The following is a 19,615-nucleotide window of genomic DNA, read 5'->3' as shown; positions in this document are numbered from 1 at the left end:
GCTTTTCCTCGACCCCAACCGTGATGATCAATCGTATATCGTATAATGCCACACTAGTACCGACATCTCGTAGCATGTATGGTATTATGAATGTCTTTATTCGTCCCGGTCTTCACTATACATCTCTCCCGTTGTCGTGCACCCTAGCCAACCTAACTCCGCGCCTCGAAATCCATTTGTTGAATCTTTTATGCGGCTCCGACTAGGATGTTGTTGACGGGAATGTGAACTGTGGGCATGATATTAGTAAACGACTCCTCTCCTTCGTATATGTGAGTGAAGCCATACTTAGTTTTATCAAGTAGCCAATTGCGCCCATGACTAGGAAACCAACACCGACGGCCTTGCTGATCTGGATGAACTCGCGCTTGTCGGCTGTGGAATAAAGTTGTTAGCATACCCGTACTTATATTATGTCTTCGCTGTTCTGCTTCTGCCTTGCTTTGCTTGTTCCTTGTATCCGTCTATTCAGCTCGCGATAATCGAGCTCCACAGACATAACACGGGGTATACGGGGGTATGGAGCGAGGGATAGACATACGCTTAGTGCATCGCGTCAGGAATTGCGTGCCGTCCTTGATGAAGTCCCTGGGGATTTCGAGGAGATCTTGAATGTCCGACATTGTGGATAGATGGTGGAGATGGTCGTAAAGTTGCGATTGAGGTGGATGAGTCCGTAGAAAAGTAAAGAAAAGGTGTTTTGTCGGACGGAAGAAGTCGAATTGTTGGCTTGCAAAAGGAAAGGAGCGAGAAGTAATTGAAAGGTGCAAGTGAAGTAAGTGGTGATGGATTCGGCCAGATTTCCTAGTAAATGTTCAGGTACGTTATCTCCAAATGCGCTAGCGTGGAACCTTGCTGCCAGTTGCAATCTGGCCTGGCTTGCCTGGCCAGCAAAACATGAAAGCTCCAGCTGCATGTGCACGTGAGTTAGGGGTATCCCTCTTGTATGTACGTACATGTACCTAACAGACAACCTTTTTTAGGCAATGCTACCTCGGGTTTAGGTAAGCCGCCAAAGGACGTTGAACGCTAAGATACCTAGGTACCTACCGGTGCTTGTCCACAGCCTACCCGCAGCCTCATTTAAACATATAAATAGTGGGTCACCCACCCCCCAAAGCTCAGCCCGTTCTACCGATTTAGCGCTAGACCTTCGGGCTTGAACTCCCCTTGTCACTTGTCGCTTGTCGGCGGGTTTTAGTTGTCGAGTCCATCTAAAACCGTTTCCTGTCAGAAACAGTCAAACTTTCAAGTTCAACAACGGCAAGCACACATCAATCCTGCTTCATCCCATCAACCACGTAACCGTCAACATTGCCAGGTGTAGTGTGCCGACTGACTCATTCCTCTATTACCCGACTATGTGTATCTCTAAGTAGCACCTTGCCCAAGCCGCTTACGACGCGTTGCAGCTCCTTTCCTCCTCCCTCTTGACTCTCTTGTCCCTCTTCATTGCCTAACCCTTAGGTCGTTTTATTTATTCTTTCTTTTTTTTTATTACCCACGTTTGATTATTAGGATCGAAAAGGGCATTAATTATTCCCGGACCGTTCAATTACCGGGTCACAGGACACTTTACGGGGGGATACGTTTTCTACTAATACTTCCATAATATCGAGCAATTCATAGGAAAACTTGGGGAACCGTTCTACATCTTTTTCTACTTCAGACTTCAGACTTCAGACTTCAGATATCGCGCTGCTTGTACTCTACTCTACACAACCATCATTTCTGCAGTCACACAGCAGTTTCAGACATTTGGGAATAAGGGACCTTGCGCACGCGCTTATTTCGAGGAAAGGCTGCCTAAAGACTGCAAGCACAGAGCTTCGTCTTTGATATTTCCATTTATCCAGGGCCCTATCGTCGTGCAAGGAGGATAACCTGCTTGAGGAGCTCAGCTCATAGGAAATATCTATCACAAAGGCTGATAAGTGTACGTATTTTGATACCGTGAGAAATCTCTTTTCCTCTTAATTGTTTCTTCTCTTATCCGGTCGAGGATCCAAACATGTATTTCTTGTTGACTGATGATATGGAGTGGAAGACGACAGGCACTTGTATCTACTCTGAATACATCCTCACTTGACAGACATCAGAGCTTCAGAACTACCTTTCTTCTTAGTCTCATTGATATTGCAACGTCCTTTTCAACAACCTTTTTCCGATATGGCGGACGAGGACTTCGAGATTGACGTCTATGGTGACGCGAACGACGCGAACGACGCCAACACCAATGTGGATGTCGATGACTCTAGGCTCGATGATTCGAATAATCATGCTTATGAAAACAACTCTTCTATAACTATTGCCAACGGCTCTAATTCCGAATCTACCACACACGCGCATAACGACGATTACGACAACGATCAACAAAACATGGATGCCCAAAGTAGTAGCGCGACACCCACCACGTCATATCCGCAAGGCGTCAAGCGTAAGGAGGCGTCCAGCAACAGACCTATCGACCCAGGTGCTACCAGTGCCCTGTTGCTCTCGGAACTTCAATGGTGGACTACAGATGACGAAATCCGCGGATGGATTCGACAAGCCTCCTGCGAGGACGAACTGAAGGATATTACGTTCAGTGAACACAAAGTTAATGGCAAAAGTAAAGGGTATGTAATGTCTATCCGGTAGAGCTAGCGATCCTTTACTAATATCCTCCTTATAGTCAAGCCTATATCGAATTCGCCTCGAAAGAAGCCGCAACCGCTGCTAAGCACCAAGTAGAGCACGCTGCTGCCACGTCCACTCAGCCAGGTGGCAAGAAGGTTACAGTCATATATACGTCGCATACAAACAACCCATTCAAGACTTTACCAAAGGATGCGCCTGCCCGAGCCAATAAGGATGGGCAGACCCGAGGAGGTTCTAATGTGGGAGGATACAATGACCGCGGCAACTTTAGAGGACGTGGTAACTTTGCTGGCCCGCGTGGAGGATTCAACCGCAACTTCTCAAGCAATATGGGAGGCGGCTTCCATAACAATGTCCCTAGCGGATTCAATAACAACATGGGAGGAGGAAACTTCGGTTTTAACAACATGGGTGGCGGCGGCGGCGGCGGTGGAAACTTCGGCTTCCGTGGTGGAATGATGCCTGGAGGAGGTATGGGCGGAGGAATGCGTGGTGGTGGCATGCGCGGTGGACGAGGTGGAGGTGGAATGAACCCTGGTATGAACGCCGGCATGAACAACGGTATGATGGGCGGGATGGGTGGAATGGGCATGCCTTTGATGGGCTTCCAACAGCCGGCACACTTCAACCCGGCCTTCTTCAGCGGCAACCAGCAGCAATCCGACTGGCAGAACCCCCACGGAGCGAAGCGGCCGCGCGAAAACTAAAGACAGTATAACTGTCTCAAAACTAAATAACCCTTTCTCACACAAGAGTTAGGGCGATTACTACCTATTTAGATCGAGCATCTCGGCACGGGATAGTATTATGGCTTTTGCAGTTACGGAAACAGTTTTCAGGTATTGCAGACAGGGAGGAAATATGGACAGATGAGCAACTAAGTTGCAGGCAGGCTGGTAGGCAGAAGGGCCGTCTCGGCTTTCAGGGGGTTACGGTCAAATTCTCCGGTCAATTGAAAATTTCTAGTTACTAGGGGCTCTTCGTCTTTCATAGGTATGAATCGAGCAAATGTGGCCTTGTAGTGTTACTTATTTTTAAGAGTGGCAGTTACCTAAGTACCTAGCTCAAGCAACCTTTTTGGATGTCGTGACGGTTTTGCGGTCTGGGCCGAAGAGCCCGAGGAGGTAGGCTGTACGGGTTAAGCATAGGAAGGTCTTTTATTAGATCAGTATTGGTGGTAGTTCGAGCATTTCTCCGTAGGCTCATTGGGAATATTCTGGGAGGTAGAGGGATGGGAGTATAACTTACAGTAAACCCAACATTACCCCAGGTCACGGCGTTCCACGAACCCACGTCCAACGTTCTATCATACCCAAGCAGCCAGCAAGTAACGCCGACGTGACTTATATCCGCGATCCTACAAAGTGAGAAAAGTTAGTATTAGAGTAAGGCGTGTTATATGAGAAGGATATGGAGTGTTTGCTATCCTGCCGCATGATGGACATAGGGCTACTAGGAACAGGGATGCCACGCATTACTTAATGTAAAACAATATTTACTATCTCCCGCAATATGAAACATGAAAAGAACTGGGGAAACGAACCATAGAGCGATGAGATAGTTACGGACAACCTTGAGCTCGGTAGTGGTATATAGCACAGCTACTCCAAGAAGGAATAGGAGCCCGTATGTGTTTCCTAACTGGAGGGCGATTAGGCGTGCATTATCGTCTCGCGGAGCGAGATTACTGCCATCTAGGGCGTCAATCTGTGAGGCTATAAACCACTCGGGGTCTAAGAAGGGCCCGAGAAAGCCACCAATACTAACGGGTGACGTTAGTTAGTAAAGATATACGTATTAATCAAGATATTATGGCTTACAGAGAGATAGGCTCTACGATAGTGAAGACAGTGCGGGGGAACGCCGGTAGTTGCGAGGCCATAATCCCAAGTACCCTTTATATTATAAACTTGGAATAAATAGTTGATATTAATATCTACGTAACCTCCAACCAGATATATTGTGGCGGGTAACGGATAGAGTATTAGGTGTAAGTGATCTGTCTGCTTGTGTATAAGAGAGTCCACGTATAGTAGCGGGTCAAACCGTAACCATGCGATAAGCGTTTGGCTATGTATTAACTAGACTTGATAGACTTGTATTAGACTTGTGAAGTTAGACCCACGTAAGATTTAGTAAACAAGAATGTGTCCGGCAGGAACGCTTCCTTCTAGAAGGAAAGGAAAACAAGATGATGAAGTTGAAACAATAAGGATGGCGGGTTAGGTATGATGAGTAAGTCGAACGATTATGGTGTCGAAGTACGTAAAAGTACCGAACCGAACCGACGTGGAGTGCGGTGTCAGAATAGGGGAAGGAGCTGCTAGGATAGCGGCGGGATAGAGGCGGGATTGTCCCGATTGGGTCATGATACAGGTACGGAAACTTTAAAGGATCAAACGGTAGGTAGCAAGAGGCAAGAGGCAAGAGGCAAGGTCCAAGGTCCGCGGACCGCAAGGAAAGAGAAATGCATCAGATAATTCCATTCGCAATTGCAGATTTGAGAAATGCTTGGCATTTTACCCAGCCGAGAAAGGAGGATGATTAATTTGAAATTCACTGCTTTGGTTATCTCTAGTGTAACCAGAACATCCCTCCCTCATTTCTCTCTTTTTTTTTTCCTTCCACTCTTTTCATAAATAACTTTTGAGAGAGTTTTTCTTTGCAGGCCATTGACCCCCAAAAGGTTCCGGCACCCCGAAGGCAGCTATCATCATCCATAACCTAATCGGTTCAGTAAATTGCTGCATTGGTTTTAGTACATAAAGGTAGGTAGGTCACTGGTCACTGGTCACTGTACATTATTAAGGAGGGATCAATGGTCAATGGATCAATGGTTCCAATGGTGTTTCTTCACGTGAAGCAGCAGCAGCAGCAGCAGTGAGAAGAAGACTGAAAAGAATACGCAAACGCGGCCAATCCGCACTAATACCTTTTTTCCCATTTCCTAGCACATGCAGCCATACTTTTGGTCCTATCAATGATAGGAAGAAGTTTTCCTTTTTCTCTCTCTCTCTTATTTATTATTACTATTGTTATTATTCCCTCCCCTCAAAGTAAAGAAAAAAGGGAGCAACGAGAATGTGAAGATCCTAGGATCTATTTGATGCTTTATCGGTGATTGATCGTCTACACAACCTTTTTCAATCTTTTTTCCCTCTCTTTCTTTTCTCGTACCAAAATCTAAAGCCTTCTTACCCTTTTCGCATCTATCTACCAAAGATAGACAGAGACAGACAGACAGTATCATACATACTGTGTCGAATTCTCGTGGCATTTCTCACTCAGACAAGATCAAACAGTAGTGTCCTCACTATTTTCCCTGGTCTCTTACGAGTCTCGACTGTTCTTCATTCCCCTTATCGCCTATCCCACTTCTACTTCTACTTCTACTTTCACTTCTCGCCTTTGCTCGCCTCCCGCCTCCCCCCCCCTCCGTGCAAACAAAGAGTCCGTCCGAGACCCTTTTTTTCTCTCCCAATGCCCTTCTCTTGCCAACTCCCATCGACCCACGATGGCTACTATCGAGCCGCGACTCATTCATCTGCTGAACGAATCAACTGCTACACCACGGCCTCACCATGCTGAGCTCCCGCCCATCAAAGTCCTTCCTCTGCCCAAGGCGTCCGGTCGTCTCCATCCTATCGGGCCCGATGCTGGTCAGAGATCCGAAGTGCCGGACACAAATCTAGGTCAATTAGCTTCGCAGTCTATGCCCTCGCTGCATGCAGTCGTAGACGAGGCTACCATCACGAATGCCTCCTTAAGGACCGACATTAGTCAACCATCGGATCGAACATTACTAAGTCATATATCGTCCCAGGATCTGCGCATGATACTAGATGACACGCCAGATAACATCGAAGACCTTGGAAAAAAGAGACGACCAGTAAAGGAAGACTTCGTGCAGCTACCGCAACCGCTCAAGAAACAGAAAGCGGCTACTCAACAGCATATGTTTCCACCAATTATAGTAGGATTGCTCGAGCCACCATCCGATGCTTCTCTTTTCCCGCCAATTTCTTCCGGATCGTTCGATAATCGTCCGCATTCCGAGCCTCCGCAAGCTCTTAGTATTACAAAGCCGCCCGAAACATCAGAACCGGTTGAAGAGAAGACGAATCCCAGCCCCCCATCCGAACCCGAACGAACGCCAACGGGGAAAGTTAAGCGACGGGCTGCTAAGCCGCGACGAAAATGGTCAGAAGAAGAAACCAATCACCTATTGCTGGGTGTGAGCAAGCATGGTGTTGGAAGATGGACAGACATCTTGGAAGACCCTGATTACAGATTCAACGACCGGACTGCGGGTGATCTAAAAGACAGGTTTCGGACTTGTTGCCCCGAAGAGCTCCGAGCAAGCCCGTCAGCTAGAGGCGACATATCCCGAGAGAAGCAGCCCAGCGTAAAGGCTAAGGGGAAGCCCACGAAGGGTCTCATGTCCGAAAATATTCTTAACGAGACAGAAGAAGAGATTGAAATCGAGCAGGCGCAATCGGCCCAGAACGATTCTGATCCTACGCCCCAGAGACAACGGAAGAGTAGAGCCCATCGTAAGAAAATGGAAGATTTAGTAGAGTTGGGCATCAGAGGACCGTTCAAAAAGTCACATCGGAGAGAGCGACGTCCATTTTCTGAGCAGGATGATAGGGAGATACTGGAAGGTTTTGAGCTATACGGGCCGCAGTGGACCAAGATCCAGAGGGATCCAAGATTTAACTTATCTAGTAGGCAGCCGACCGACCTACGAGATCGGTTACGAAATAAGTACCCCGAGAAGTTCGCAGGTACAGAAAAGACGGCCATGCAAGTTAGAGAGCCTGGACAGCCAGGACGAAGCAACAACCTATTAGAGCCTTCTGTCAATATGGCAATCGATAATTCACTACATGTTTCTAAGTCGGCTTTGCTCGAACCCCAACTTAACCGAACCAACTCGAAGGAAGATATGCCAAAGTGGCCGTTGCCTTCCAGTCTCATTGAAACAGGAGATTCGTCCCAACAACCTCACCATAACCTTTACTGGAATGAAGGCACAGGACCCGGATTTGGGTCTAGTAGTATGGGAGAAATGGACATATCACGCCTCCTCCTCGATGACACGCAGGTTACAAGTGAGCCGCCTTCAGAGAGACGTGGTCCAGGATGAAATCACCTGGTTATGTCGAAGGAGGCATCAGAACACAAAGTAGTGAATTCCTTTGAAAGGGAACTAAGAAATTGTGACGATAGGCACACATATGGCTAAGACTAGCATTCTACCTAGAGACGGGAGGATAAACTACAAGGTAGCCCGAGGTATGAAGGATGGGTTTTAAGTCGATGTTGCCAAAACTCGGCCCGGAATGGTGTCGAAATTACGCAGGAATATCTACCTGATTTTATGCTTCATTGAGCATAAAGGTCCTGTCGTTACAGAACATACGATACGGTTGTATCACTGGTTAAGGTGCGAATGGGACGAATACGATACATGCCGTGGGATGGAGGATGGAAAGAAGCGGGTTTATGACAATGACTGCTGACTGTATAGTCACAGCAAAATACCTCTAAAATTATCCACAAATTTGTATTGACCGATCCTATATTCGCAATAAGACGAAGGAAGAGTTTGAGGGCTTCAAGTTGTTTACCTGGGCTCAGATGTATGTACGTTCTGATATGTGAGGATTAATTAATGGTGATCAATATGCGCTCTAATAGCCCTCCAATACCGAGTATCTTAGTGGATAGGCACTATTTTGTTCCTAATTCTGGTTTATTTGTACTTGGCCAATCCCCTTGAGATGCTATATCAGTGTGTGAGCAGTATCATGTATGTATGTTAGAAATGCGCTCAGATGGCTTCGTGGTCTAGAATCGACGATGGAGGTACGTACCTTCAAGCAGATCTTTGTGGAACAAGTGCCAAGAGATTTCTGCAGCTGCCCATGCACAGACCACTTAACACCTAACTGGCCCCACATCACACTAGGGCACAAACCTGCCTTTTCTCGCTTCCCGCAAAAATTTGGAATTAGGCACATCCAATTCAACTTTTCTCAAAGTCGCAATTGACAACCCTCCACACGAATCTGCCACTTCACGATAACTCCAATACCCATCGTTGAACAGTCAAAATGGCCCGTGGACCGTAAGTATATCCTCTCTAAACCCCGTACTTACTTCAAATCGTATCTGGGGGAACGATGTGTCTGCTCAAGAAGTTCTCGCAACCCTCGAAACGCGCATCTCCACGTCGAATTTCCCACCGCTGAAATTTCACACGACATGTACTAATATTATACTTCAACCTGCAGTAAGAAGCACCAGAAGCGCCTGAGCGCCCCCTCCCACTGGCTTCTCGACAAGCTTTCGGGTGTCTACGCCCCTAAGCCGTCGGCCGGTCCTCACAAGCAGCGCGAGTGCATGCCCCTCATCATCTTCATCCGCAACCGTTTGAAGTATGCCTTGAACTACCGCGAGACCAAGGCCATCCTCATGCAGCGTTTGGTCAAGGTTGACGGCAAGGTCCGCACCGACACCACCTACCCTGCCGGCTTCATGGACGTCATCACCCTCGAGAAGACTGGCGAGAACTTCCGACTCATCTACGACACCAAGGGCCGATACACTGTCCACCGAATCCAGACCGAGGAGGCCGAGTACAAGCTCGGCAAGGTCAAGCGAGTGCAACTTGGCAAGGGCGGAATCCCATTCTTGGTCACGCACGATGCGAGAACGTGAGTTCTGTCAGACATCATTCAGCCGTTGGATCAAGCTTTGGTTGAACCACCTTTTCCCATCTTGTGATAAGATCGAGCTTCGAACTAATGGCTGGTATGTCCCCTCTTCCTCCGCGCATGCTAACATGCCTTTTTTTATAGCATCCGCTATCCCGACCCTGCCATCAAGGTCAACGACACAGTCAAGATCAACCTAGCCACTGGCAAGATTGAGGACTTCATCAAGTTCGACACCGGCGCCATTGCCATGGCTACTGGTGGTCGCAACATGGGTCGTGTCGGTGTCATTACCCACCGTGAGCGCCACGATGGAGGTTTCAACATCGTCCACATCAAGGACGCTATTGACAACACCTTTGCCACCCGTGAGAACAACGTCTTCGTTATCGGCTCTGAGAAGCCCTGGATCTCCCTACCCAAGGGTAAGGGTGTCAAGCTCACCATTGCAGAGGAGCGTGACCGCCGCCGAGCCCAGGCTCTTGCCGGCCACTAAATGGTCTTCTTTCGGTAAAACAACAAAACGGGATCTGGCAGAGGGTTGACTTTTTTCACAACGCATGGGAACTGGAGTCTGTGGCATATCCGATTCAATCTTACCAAAGGAGTAAGATTCGTGGTTTACCTAGGTCAATGATAATGAGAATTAATTGACCCCTGATCCCGCCTCTACGTTAGGCAGTTATGTATCTGATCCTCCAGATTTTGCATGCTAGATTCGTGTCTCTTCTCTTGTTAGTATGCTTTGCTATATGCCCTGCCTCTAATCGTAGTCTCGCCTCCATGTCCCCCTAATATCGTCTCTATCGCACCAGCCCCAACGAGGAAAGACCAGGAGGATTGTGTCAATTTGCCGCGTTCGAGGAGTCTTCTCTCTTATCATGCAAGCCAGTGATAGTAAAACAAGTCAGTCTAGCATTAACTTGCAGATAGTGTAATCCTCTGCATGATCGTGCTTAACGCACGACATGTAAATGGGATCTTGCACCTATCAGTCCCCTTTGTTCCATCTTTCCTGAAGCCATCATCCTTGTTACAGTTCACCGCTTGTTTTATTCTAAAAATTTGCCTTCTGTAGACTACATACAGTGCCCGATGTACCATATGCTTCGTAGTATTTAGGGGTGAGCGAATGAAACTCCGGCGACCTGGGTTGAGGAGAATATGTTGGTTTTGTTCTCGATTCCTCTTGATATTGGGGGAAGATACAGATAGATGGATTACTTTGCCGGTTGTAGGAGAGGAGCCTATATGTATTGACACCTACCTCAGTATCTGGCTTAGTAGGGTAGAGGATGATATCCGGCCTCCTGAAGAAAATTAAAGTCTGGGACATCGTGATGAGGTGTTTCAGACTGTAGGTAGGTACTTCGTATAAGTTTATTGTCATGTAATTACCTAATTCTCACTTGCTAGTGTCGACGGCTGGGTTCGGGACAGGTTTATGCTTCATGGTTCGAAGAGGTAGAAGCTACCTGTGATAGACTACGCTAGGTTGGGCTGGGGGGGTTGTTGGTCTCATAGGATATATGCATATTAGTACCTGAACCCGATGGGCGATACAGCATTTAGGCTTCTTGGAAAGGGGCTGAAGTCCTCTCGGTTCGATATTGGGTTCAGCTTTCTGGGGAGTTCTAAAAGGTTGTCTGTGAACCTGTCCCGAAGGTAGGCGTCTAAATGCTGAGAAGATGATAGAGTCTAAAATCAAGTTTAAGGGGGCTGACTTGTAGCTATGTTGGTCTAGGTGGTGGACTTGCCCTAGGTCGGTTATTTAGGTACCTTAAGTAGTAGTATCATCGTCTATGTTTTACCATTCCCCGTGTCTGTATGAGGAAATGTTCGCCAGATAATAAATATTTCAGTTTATGATTACGGTTTGGTGATAACAGAATTACAAGTGGAATGATCTAGATAACTTTTGGTAATTGGCAAGTTAGTGGAAGGAATTACACGAAGCCTAGAAGTTGTAAATTCAAAGTACTTTTGGTCTGTTATGGACTATCTATTTTCTTCATAATACTTTCAGTCAAGCCTGCAACCCTCTGATCTCTGTAGCCTGTCGTTATTTTAAACCCATATATCGTCTTTATTCGAGCTCCTTCTTTTCCGCGCCACTCTTGACAACTCCTTCATGTACATAAATAACCTCTTTGAATTAAGGAGAGACAGGGGGGGATCTTGAAATATAGTATTTAGATAACAGATGACATGTAGCGTTCAACTTTACGTTCGTTTACTTGCACATAGGGACGTTTGTAGTTGGTCACGAATGAAGCCAGTAGCAGCTAAGATACGGTAGGTTGAGCATATTAATCGACTTTGATATAACTCATCAAATCCGCCTACAAGGCAAACTAGGGTATTCAAAAACATGTTTCTGTAGTTATTTTCCAGGGAAAGACCCAGGAGGAAGAGACTAGAATAACTGGATGTTTGCTTGAAGGCTTCACTAGTACGTAAGCGCGAGTGTGTTTAGGGTAATGAAATTCGAGCCTAAAGCGACATACGTACAAAAATGTAGGCCGGTCGGTCGTCGCGTAGGCATCGGAAAACCTCCCCGAAGCCATCGCCGAAACATGTTAAGTCCGTTACTAGGGTAGAACTATTCTGGTGTGGAGCGGTAAGTGATGATGATACATATGGCTGTGACTATCCGGTGGATAGCTAGGGTTTATTAGACGAGCCTTGCTATATACCTTAAACACGGCTGGTTAGGTGGCTTACATAAGCGGCTTTTATTATGTTGTGATACATCAAACAATATAGCAGAGATGTCCCCAATGTAATACCTGGTACGAAAACATGGCTATAGAGGCGGTCCCAGTCTTTTATCGACAATTATAGACTTGCTAAGGCTCGGGAAATATGAAATGGTAAAGACGCATACTCGCTAAACTATCGAAGAGCACGATTTGCCAACCTGGGTTGTATCTGCTTGAGAATGTTCCGATTTGGCTTAAGGACGAAGCTAGTTATTTAAACTCTCTTGTGTGAAGATGGCTTCAAATAGCTCGCTAAATTATTGTTTAGCTTACATAAGATGAATATGATATTAATTAGTGTTTATTATAGGGAAGGAGGTGATAGGTACTATTAGCCTTTAAGTGGCAATGCTTGTGCACATCAAAAGGCATTTTCTTACCCAGTTTAAGACTTGTCGACGCCATGAGTGACACAAACCTCTTGCATTAGGTATCTCCAACGAATCATTTCTTTACGCAAAGATCAGTGCGAATTATCCACTTTTCTCCTGCTGTTACTTCTCGACCCTCGTGCTTTAAAAGGGGTTAGCTTCCCCAGAAGAAGAAAGGCATCGTTTAGCATACCAGCAAACAGTCATCACCATGCTTGTGAAGTAGAAGCAATCCTGTTTCAGGGGCAATGGCAATTTCTTCTTTTGGTGATTTGCGATCTCGAGGATAAAAAACGGTCTCTCCGCCAGTACAGCCTTCAGCCGCCGAAGTCAGATATAGCAATAGCGTCCAGGTTGTTTTGGTGTTAATGGTGCCAGATGACTCGTCAGGGTGCTGTAGAGTCACTAAATTTGAGTCATCGTCTGTAATTATATATTAGTAAACATGATTCTCATATGAAAAGAGAAACAGTTCTAGCTGTAAGGTCCGCGAGCAGCATTAATTCGCTCCAATTACAAGATTTAGACCATAAAGACAACACAAGAGGCTTCTTTAGGCTATGATCTTGATACTACCGCCGACTTATGCTTGGACCAGAAGATGCATCGAGGTAGCGAGAAGGGGCAAATGAGATGTCGAGGATTCGGACACAAACCCATGCTACCTGGAGAAAGAAATGCAGGGAGTTTGCTGCAGAAAGGACACCGCTCCTTGGAATCTAAGACAGAAAAATGTAAAAGGTACGTACAGTGACAATCAAAATATTGCCCTTTAGAATATCGATATACCCGAATGTTGGGATTTAAGCCTATCGCATCACCGCCCCTATGAGTATTCGTTAGTGATATTCGTTCGTTGGGAGTTGAATAAGGCATTTTGAGCCATTGAAGTGATCATCATGATAGGCAAGGAGAAAATCTTACTAACCATAGATGTTTATAAGACTCGTCCAGCAGGGTATCCTTCAATCCTGTTTCAAGCCATAGTTTCTCTGCGAAGCGGTTGTCATCAACTTGGAACCTATCGTTCACCCTTAGCGCCTCGCCACGCTTTGGGCGGCCAGGGGTAGTCGTCAAGGGCAGCGTCTTCAGAAAATTGACATAGTCTCGACAAAGGCTCTTTGGCCAGAAGTTTCGCAGTAGGATTATCTTGTCCTCCAATCCATCGGCAGGGGCTTCCGGGTAAAGTTGCACAACAGGTAGAGGCGGCTTAAACGGTGGCCAACCCGGTGATCTGGCAGCAGCTGTCGTGGAAGGATTTGAAGATATATTTTTCTTGGCTGACTTATCTTTCCCCATTATATTAGGTACTAAGTCCTTTAGCTTTCTAATGTCTAGGAGATTGGACGGTAATAGAACACTCTAAATATTGGTATTCAAATATTGGTATTCATAAGATAGGTGTATGTAGGTAGTGAAAGTGAAGGTATGTAAATCCGAATAACAGGTACCTAGGTAGGTATGATATAAGTGGAGGCCAAATCCAACGGGTCGGAACCTCCCGTGCTTAATGTAGATCGATCTCATCTAGGCCAATCAGCCGTACTTAACCTGAGTGACTCCACTTTATGGATGTACTCAATGTACCTTTTACATCTTTGTAGCTGACGGAATTTATAACCTCATAGGAGGTATGTACATACTGTGGGAGCTCACGTGTTTTCGACCTTATAGGCTTATGCGGGTAGCCCAACTGCCGTAAGCACTTACATGATGGATACATATACGTTGTACTATATCACATAGTTAGCGTTTGTTTTCTATTCTTTCCTCTAATAGCACTCACCTACATGATACCTTAACTTATATCTAGATGTACCTAAGCTAGTTTGCTTCACTCAGCCATAAAAGCAACAGCCTATCAAGAAGGGTATCGTTCAATAATTAGCATATGATATTCTCTCACCGCCCCATTTCCGGACACTTTTCTCCGGAAGTGTAGTAAAAGAAGCACAAATCTGTCGAGTTGCAGATACTAGTAACGATAATATCAGTCTGAGGCTTGCTTACACGAAAATCATGGACGATGGTGATCCCAGCGTTGAGAGCTGATCACCACGCCACAACGTTATTCTCACCTGATTTTTGCATTGACCGTCTTGCCTTTTCCTTTTCCCCACGAGCTGAGCGCGAGACTATGATGGCGTATCCAGTCGTTCGCTGGCGATTCTTCGGTTTGTCCAAGAACCGGTGGTGCTCCCATACAAACATACATAGTTTATAGCACGGTTCTATCGCTTCCCCTGTACATAAGAGTATCATAACTTCCCCTGCTGCGACATAACATGTTCTTCAAGAGGCCGTCTCTTATAGATTATTCTTGAAGTTATACCGTTATCACTCAAGCTAAACGATGAGTAGATTCGCGGTATACTGTGACTGGATCGCCACTGCTCGAAAATGTTTGAACGGTGAACAGCCTCCACGCTACATAGCAAGATTCTACGTTCGGGAAAACCCTGTTCGGTTTCCTCTTGCCGGGGTAGAACCTTCTAACCGCGTCGCTCAGTTTTACGAAGAGTTACTCGCCGAGGTCGAGCAATCCAGGCTGAGAGACAGGCGAAAGAAGCTATACCGGCAATTCGTAAATAGGGTTATCGCTGCCCATGCCGCCGTTGAAGATGCGGGAGTACCGCTTGGGACTGTTTCGATGCTTCGGAACCCCCTAGCTCACTTAGATATAGCGCTAAACCGGATGGCGGATTTAATAGAATACGACAACGAGCATCCGATTCATTGGTCAGAAGTGTTCCCGATAGAGAATACTAAGAGTCAATTATCGCCAAGTGAGCTTTGGCTCCACTTCAAGCTAGAGAGCATTCGGCCATGTCTCGTCTTCCTAGTGCGGCTCTTGGGGCTAGTACTTCCAAAGTATTCGGACATGTGGCGTGAATGCGATGAGAGCCTGACGAGTACAGAATGGATAGCTCAGTTCATTCTCGATTCACCGAGAGCTCCGAGGGAGTCACCATCGGCACGTCGTCCAGGAATTGACCTGTCATCTCAGCAGGCCAACCCTGGCTTGCATGGCATACAATTGTGCGGCTCGGCTTTAATGAGACATCCAAGAGTCTAATCCTTCTAAATATGGTTAGTTTTCTGCATGTCGATAGATGGAGGGTAGTATAATGTACTAATACGCGTTGCAGAAAGAAGAGAAACCCAAATAGATATTACCTATAATGTTGTTGCCATTGATAAATTGGAGCTGTCTGTAATTATAAGGATTAAATTCATCCTCTTATAGGACTCGCAATGATAGGTCTACTAGGGAAACTACCTGTTCGGAATTTGGCAAAGATTATATGAATCCATACTAAGTTGAATTGGAGGCTGGAGACTGGAGACTGGAGTGTTATATTTCGGTAACTGAAAAGTGTACCTATCCGAGTTTATGGATAGGTAGCGTTATCCTTTAACTACCCAATTAACAAGGCCTTATGCTACTATCGCATGCACTCCCCCCACTTACCCCAGATTCGAGTTGGGGAATTCCCTTTGCGAATTCTGGGCTCTTTACCTGCACATTTACCTGCACACACGACATCAAATCCCTCCATCTTCTTCCGAGCCTGTTTTGCAAGGCTCATCAGAACCCTTGTGAAACGCAGGACTGTCACTCTTTAATGTAGAAAAGTTGATGTCTTAATGTCTTGATATTTTGATATTTTGATACTTATCTTTCCCTTGCGTCTGGTTCGATTTCTCATTCTTTTCTGCCGCATACACAACTTCGATATACACCGCACAAACCCCAATGTGGTCATTCGGAACTACTATGACAATGGCGAAAGATAGCGATCCTTCGCCGGCTTCTGCCACACAGGTTCAACAACCTGCTGAACCTGCTGAACCTGCTCAGCCTTCACAGCCTCTCCAACCCCCCCAGAACACGATACCATATCCCCGGCCTCGACCGCCGATACTATCGCAACGCTCGCTCAAGCAACTAGGCCTATTTTTCGCCGGCGCGGGCTTTCTTACACTCTCGACTATGATAACAAGACGGGCGGTAGTTAGAAAACACTTGGCGACGATTCCCAAATTCTATCACCAGAGTCATCAACAAGTTAACAAGATGGAATCCGATGGCTCGTTAATAGCCCTCGAGGCTCTAAATCTTGCCACGCTCAATGTCCTAGGATTCGGTATTATGATGACAGGTGGCCTATCGTGGGCTTTTGATATCTCGAGCGTCGATGATTTAAGGAGTATGGCAAGGGGACATGTTGGACCCTCTGGCGGCCGAACCGATGAAGAGGCTGAACGAGAAATCGAAGAATGGGTAGCGAAGGTGCTAGGAAGGAAAGAACAAAAAGAAGATACCAAACAACCGCTCGAGAAGGGCGACTAACCGTGCTAAGTAATTAAAGCCGGTAGAGGAAAGGTCTTGGTACTCAACCCATACTTGGGGCTCAACACCAAGAACCAATCTTATATATTTCCGCTCCTCCCGCACGTCGAAACTCGATAGTATGTCATTGGCAACTCGCTGATTGGTGATATGCATCAAATATTCACGTACTGAAGCGGGATCCTACTCCAAGCAAGCCACACACGTTAGCTTATCTTCGATACCAACAATTGCGCCCAACGAAACGCACCGTGCCTGGAGTTAGGTATTTGTTCAGCTATAGGTGGCGCTCGCGGTCTTAGTATTACGCAGTATATACTGATGAAAACACCGGCCCATCAATCTGTTCTCTGTCTAACACTTGGCTTCCAATCGTATCCTCTCGTGTCTGGACAGAATCCTACACAGCCTTCGACTGGGAATATGCCCGGTTGTATTAGACTATTTTCGTCGTGGAGATATTATTTGTGAAGTATTCCTTGCCTAGCTCTCAACCACTGTTTCCTCCATAGCTATTTGTTCTGCAGAACGGTTAGCAAATATCCGTTTGGGCGGTGTAACACAAGTCCGTCTGCCTTTGAAGTCGTGTCAAGGCTATATAGGTGTTCGTCATGCGTCTCAACGATACCCGTTCCGAGTACACTAGTTGCTTATTATATGTCTTACCCTTGACATCATGTCTCGTTCTGGGGTGTGGTAGGCACACTTACACCAATGATATATATATACTAAATATGCCCGAATGATGGTACCGGCACGCCTTGGGTATAAAGACTGAGAAATCCACCCATTTACATAAAATTATCTTAACAAGAAACTATATTTATCATGGCTATTTATCACATACGGGTCCGGAACTACCATTGGGCCCATCAAAATATTGTCGTCCAATCTCCTATTCTCAATCTCGACACTTACGCACCAGCACTAATCGTTCGACCCCTGGAAGGCGTTAATATAAATGAACCTCGGATCATCAATAACGTCTCTGATCTGAATGACGATATCTTGGAAGACGAGTATCAGGCTGAGGCACATGGAGTATTCATCTCAACAGACCATCAGAGAACAGACCACTTCCCCGTCTGGGTAACCGTACATGGCCACGAATGCGGGGAGAACAAGGTCCATGTTGCCAACTTGACGGCATTTGAAGCCTCTAGCGTTTCCATAACGGACGTTTGCTGGATTCCCCGCTTGGAGGCTCCTGATGGCAGTTTATATACGGCCATCGGTGCCCCACGGAAAACCTTCAGAACGATACAGGTTCTAGCTATCATCCAGCAATTGGGGAAACCCAGAGAGGCCAGATTAGTTCTCGTTGACCCGGGCAAACTCGATAGTTACAAGAAGATTGGTGACGACCAAAAAAGGAATATATTCGATATTCAACATACAGCTATCCGAACAAATTCTAAGCCTTCAGAACCCCTCCTAGACGCCTATCGCGTATTTGCTTCTCCCTATAGGCATGACTATGGCCGACTTACATTGGGAGAAATCATAGAAGAGGATCTTGAGATTCCTCGATCCTCCAATTCCGACTGCGGCTCTCAAGGTCTCTCGGATAGCTCGGATGACGATGATGATTCTCTCTATACCAAACCCAGATACGTTTCAATAGTAGACGCTAAGACTGTAGGTCCCCCCAGGCACTGGTTGTCATCCCACGACGAAAGTAACATGTGCCAGAATATTGACATATCTAGCAGCGTCCATATGATTGCGATTGCAAATACGCTGATCTTCTCCCTACGTGCTTCAACCCGCGCCCAAGCCATCGGCATCGTACAGATGACGAGTGCTTTCTCGGATCGAGCCACATAAAACACTGTATATTCGCGGACCACGCACCAGATTGTGTCATCTCCAGTTCAAAGGAGATCCATGAACATTGTATCCATGCTCCCCCGTGGGAGGTAAATCAACCCGACTCGGAGGGGTATTTCGAGGAATCTTATAACGCTGACGCCGACATCTTGTTCGAAAAGGCGGAAATGGGCGTAAATGATACTCTTAGCCCTACGGATCCCGAATCGACTACTACTGACTTACTATTCATGGATTTCTAGGTTTGAGTTGTATTCACCTGCCGCAACAAGCTAGATACTATGGAACGACCCTACGTACCGGGCCTAGGCATCGTCTACGGGATTGTCTAAGAACTACCCCGGGAATCTTGCGCGGATTCTGAAGCTTACGGGTTACCGGGCGTGCAAGATATGGCGCCCCGACTACGCGTTCTTATACACGCAACGAAGCTGCAAATGGTATACGGGTAGACGAACAGGCGAAGGTATTGCTGTAGCATAGCGTTCATTCTTGAGGAGGTTAACGCTGCTCTTTTATGGTAAATCATAATATGAATGTCAAAGATATCTCCTTTTTTACCTACCTACGTATAATAAAGAATTTCTAGTTGTATGGACATCGAATTACCCGCCTCAACATCCCCTACGCTTTTCTAAACTAAACGACCTTCTACTCACTGTTACTTGCCTTGTTCTTGGAATTTAGTAAGAAACTGGAGGATTTCTATTTTGCTTCCCTAAGTAACTATAACTATTGTAATGAGTGTGTCCACTAAACGTCCCATAATTCTGTAGAGCTTATACTATGCATGTACACTGCGTCTCTCATCGTAGTATGTAGGTTAGAAGGTCCATAGGTATTCTAGAATGGAAGAGTTAAAATGGACGATGGGGTTAAACACATCGCCCCTACATACCTTAGTACTCTCCACCACTATCTCCACTTAGACATCCT

General features: G+C 46.2%; 9 protein-coding genes across 9 annotated transcripts; 6 read left to right on the top strand and 3 right to left on the bottom strand.

Annotated features, from left to right (window-relative positions):
* Positions 1–188: 188 nt before the first annotated feature.
* On the bottom strand, positions 189–623 carry F4817DRAFT_359806 (protein translocase SEC6; the record flags this gene model as incomplete). Its single annotated transcript, XM_049306205.1, has 3 exons — positions 189–229; positions 289–375; positions 542–623. The coding sequence occupies 3 exons, from the start codon at positions 621–623 to the stop codon at positions 189–191; spliced, it is 210 nt and encodes a 69-aa protein (XP_049157577.1).
* A 1,546-nt stretch (positions 624–2,169) lies between these two features.
* Positions 2,170–3,347, top strand: F4817DRAFT_317457 (uncharacterized protein; the record flags this gene model as incomplete). The annotated part of the gene is made up of 2 exons (XM_049300808.1): positions 2,170–2,618; positions 2,675–3,347. 2 exons carry the CDS (start codon positions 2,170–2,172, stop codon positions 3,345–3,347), a joined length of 1,122 nt encoding a protein of 373 aa, XP_049157576.1.
* A 121-nt stretch (positions 3,348–3,468) lies between these two features.
* On the bottom strand, positions 3,469–5,089 carry F4817DRAFT_163948 (uncharacterized protein). Its single transcript, XM_049298131.1, has 4 exons — positions 4,461–5,089; positions 4,184–4,402; positions 3,889–3,997; positions 3,469–3,794 (listed from the first exon to the last, which is right to left on the bottom strand). Exons 1-4 carry the CDS (start codon positions 4,520–4,522, stop codon positions 3,705–3,707), a joined length of 480 nt encoding a protein of 159 aa, XP_049157575.1. The 5' UTR covers positions 4,523–5,089; the 3' UTR covers positions 3,469–3,704.
* A 946-nt stretch (positions 5,090–6,035) lies between these two features.
* F4817DRAFT_163946 (uncharacterized protein) lies at positions 6,036–7,887 on the top strand. Its single transcript, XM_049298130.1, has one exon. It carries the CDS (start codon positions 6,155–6,157, stop codon positions 7,787–7,789), a length of 1,635 nt encoding a protein of 544 aa, XP_049157574.1. The 5' UTR covers positions 6,036–6,154; the 3' UTR covers positions 7,790–7,887.
* A 778-nt stretch (positions 7,888–8,665) lies between these two features.
* F4817DRAFT_342450 (ribosomal family S4e-domain-containing protein) lies at positions 8,666–10,135 on the top strand. Its single transcript, XM_049303907.1, has 3 exons — positions 8,666–8,773; positions 8,940–9,362; positions 9,507–10,135. The coding sequence occupies exons 1-3, from the start codon at positions 8,760–8,762 to the stop codon at positions 9,856–9,858; spliced, it is 789 nt and encodes a 262-aa protein (XP_049157573.1). The 5' UTR covers positions 8,666–8,759; the 3' UTR covers positions 9,859–10,135.
* A 2,433-nt stretch (positions 10,136–12,568) lies between these two features.
* Positions 12,569–13,794, bottom strand: F4817DRAFT_317453 (uncharacterized protein; the record flags this gene model as incomplete). Its single annotated transcript, XM_049300807.1, has 4 exons — positions 12,569–12,637; positions 12,689–12,918; positions 13,245–13,321; positions 13,424–13,794. 4 exons carry the CDS (start codon positions 13,792–13,794, stop codon positions 12,569–12,571), a joined length of 747 nt encoding a protein of 248 aa, XP_049157572.1.
* A 435-nt stretch (positions 13,795–14,229) lies between these two features.
* Positions 14,230–15,983, top strand: F4817DRAFT_163824 (uncharacterized protein). The gene is made up of 2 exons (XM_049298127.1): positions 14,230–15,585; positions 15,645–15,983. The coding sequence occupies exon 1, from the start codon at positions 14,849–14,851 to the stop codon at positions 15,569–15,571; it is 723 nt and encodes a 240-aa protein (XP_049157571.1). The 5' UTR covers positions 14,230–14,848; the 3' UTR covers positions 15,572–15,585; positions 15,645–15,983.
* A 1-nt stretch (position 15,984) lies between these two features.
* On the top strand, positions 15,985–17,292 carry F4817DRAFT_163846 (uncharacterized protein). The gene is made up of 2 exons (XM_049298129.1): positions 15,985–16,968; positions 17,026–17,292. Exon 1 carries the CDS (start codon positions 16,253–16,255, stop codon positions 16,847–16,849), a length of 597 nt encoding a protein of 198 aa, XP_049157570.1. The 5' UTR covers positions 15,985–16,252; the 3' UTR covers positions 16,850–16,968; positions 17,026–17,292.
* Positions 17,264–18,984, top strand: F4817DRAFT_163834 (uncharacterized protein). Its single transcript, XM_049298128.1, has 2 exons — positions 17,264–18,487; positions 18,562–18,984. Exons 1-2 carry the CDS (start codon positions 17,678–17,680, stop codon positions 18,919–18,921), a joined length of 1,170 nt encoding a protein of 389 aa, XP_049157569.1. The 5' UTR covers positions 17,264–17,677; the 3' UTR covers positions 18,922–18,984.
* The last annotated feature ends 631 nt before the right edge of the window (positions 18,985–19,615 follow it).

Source organism: Daldinia loculata (genome assembly GCF_022478755.1).
Source record: "Daldinia loculata strain CBS 113971 unplaced genomic scaffold F4817scaffold_36, whole genome shotgun sequence".
Lineage (NCBI taxonomy): Eukaryota > Fungi > Ascomycota > Sordariomycetes > Xylariales > Hypoxylaceae > Daldinia > Daldinia loculata.
Note: the sequence above shows the minus strand (reverse complement) of the source record. Positions and strands in the feature narration are given on the sequence as shown.

What these genes read in the sequence shown, in the direction of transcription:
- F4817DRAFT_163834 (XM_049298128.1), top strand. Translation starts at nt 17,678, where the DNA reads ATGGCTATTTATCACATACGGGTCCGGAACTACCATTGGGCCCATCAA. An exon ending in CAATAGTAGACGCTAAGACT is followed by an intron (nt 18,488 to 18,561) that starts GTAGGTCCCCCC and finishes CATATCTAGCAG; the next exon opens with CGTCCATATGATTGCGATTG.
- F4817DRAFT_163946 (XM_049298130.1), top strand. Translation starts at nt 6,155, where the DNA reads ATGGCTACTATCGAGCCGCGACTCATTCATCTGCTGAACGAATCAACT.
- F4817DRAFT_163846 (XM_049298129.1), top strand. Translation starts at nt 16,253, where the DNA reads ATGTGGTCATTCGGAACTACTATGACAATGGCGAAAGATAGCGATCCT.
- F4817DRAFT_342450 (XM_049303907.1), top strand. An exon ending in GTCACGCACGATGCGAGAAC is followed by an intron (nt 9,363 to 9,506) that starts GTGAGTTCTGTC and finishes CTTTTTTTATAG; the next exon opens with CATCCGCTATCCCGACCCTG.
- F4817DRAFT_163948 (XM_049298131.1), bottom strand. Translation starts at nt 4,522, where the DNA reads ATGGCCTCGCAACTACCGGCGTTCCCCCGCACTGTCTTCACTATCGTA. An exon ending in ATCGTAGAGCCTATCTCTCT is followed by an intron (nt 4,403 to 4,460) that starts GTAAGCCATAAT and finishes GTCACCCGTTAG; the next exon opens with TATTGGTGGCTTTCTCGGGC. An exon ending in GGGGTAATGTTGGGTTTACT is followed by an intron (nt 3,795 to 3,888) that starts GTAAGTTATACT and finishes ATCTAATAAAAG; the next exon opens with ACCTTCCTATGCTTAACCCG.
- F4817DRAFT_163824 (XM_049298127.1), top strand. Translation starts at nt 14,849, where the DNA reads ATGAGTAGATTCGCGGTATACTGTGACTGGATCGCCACTGCTCGAAAA.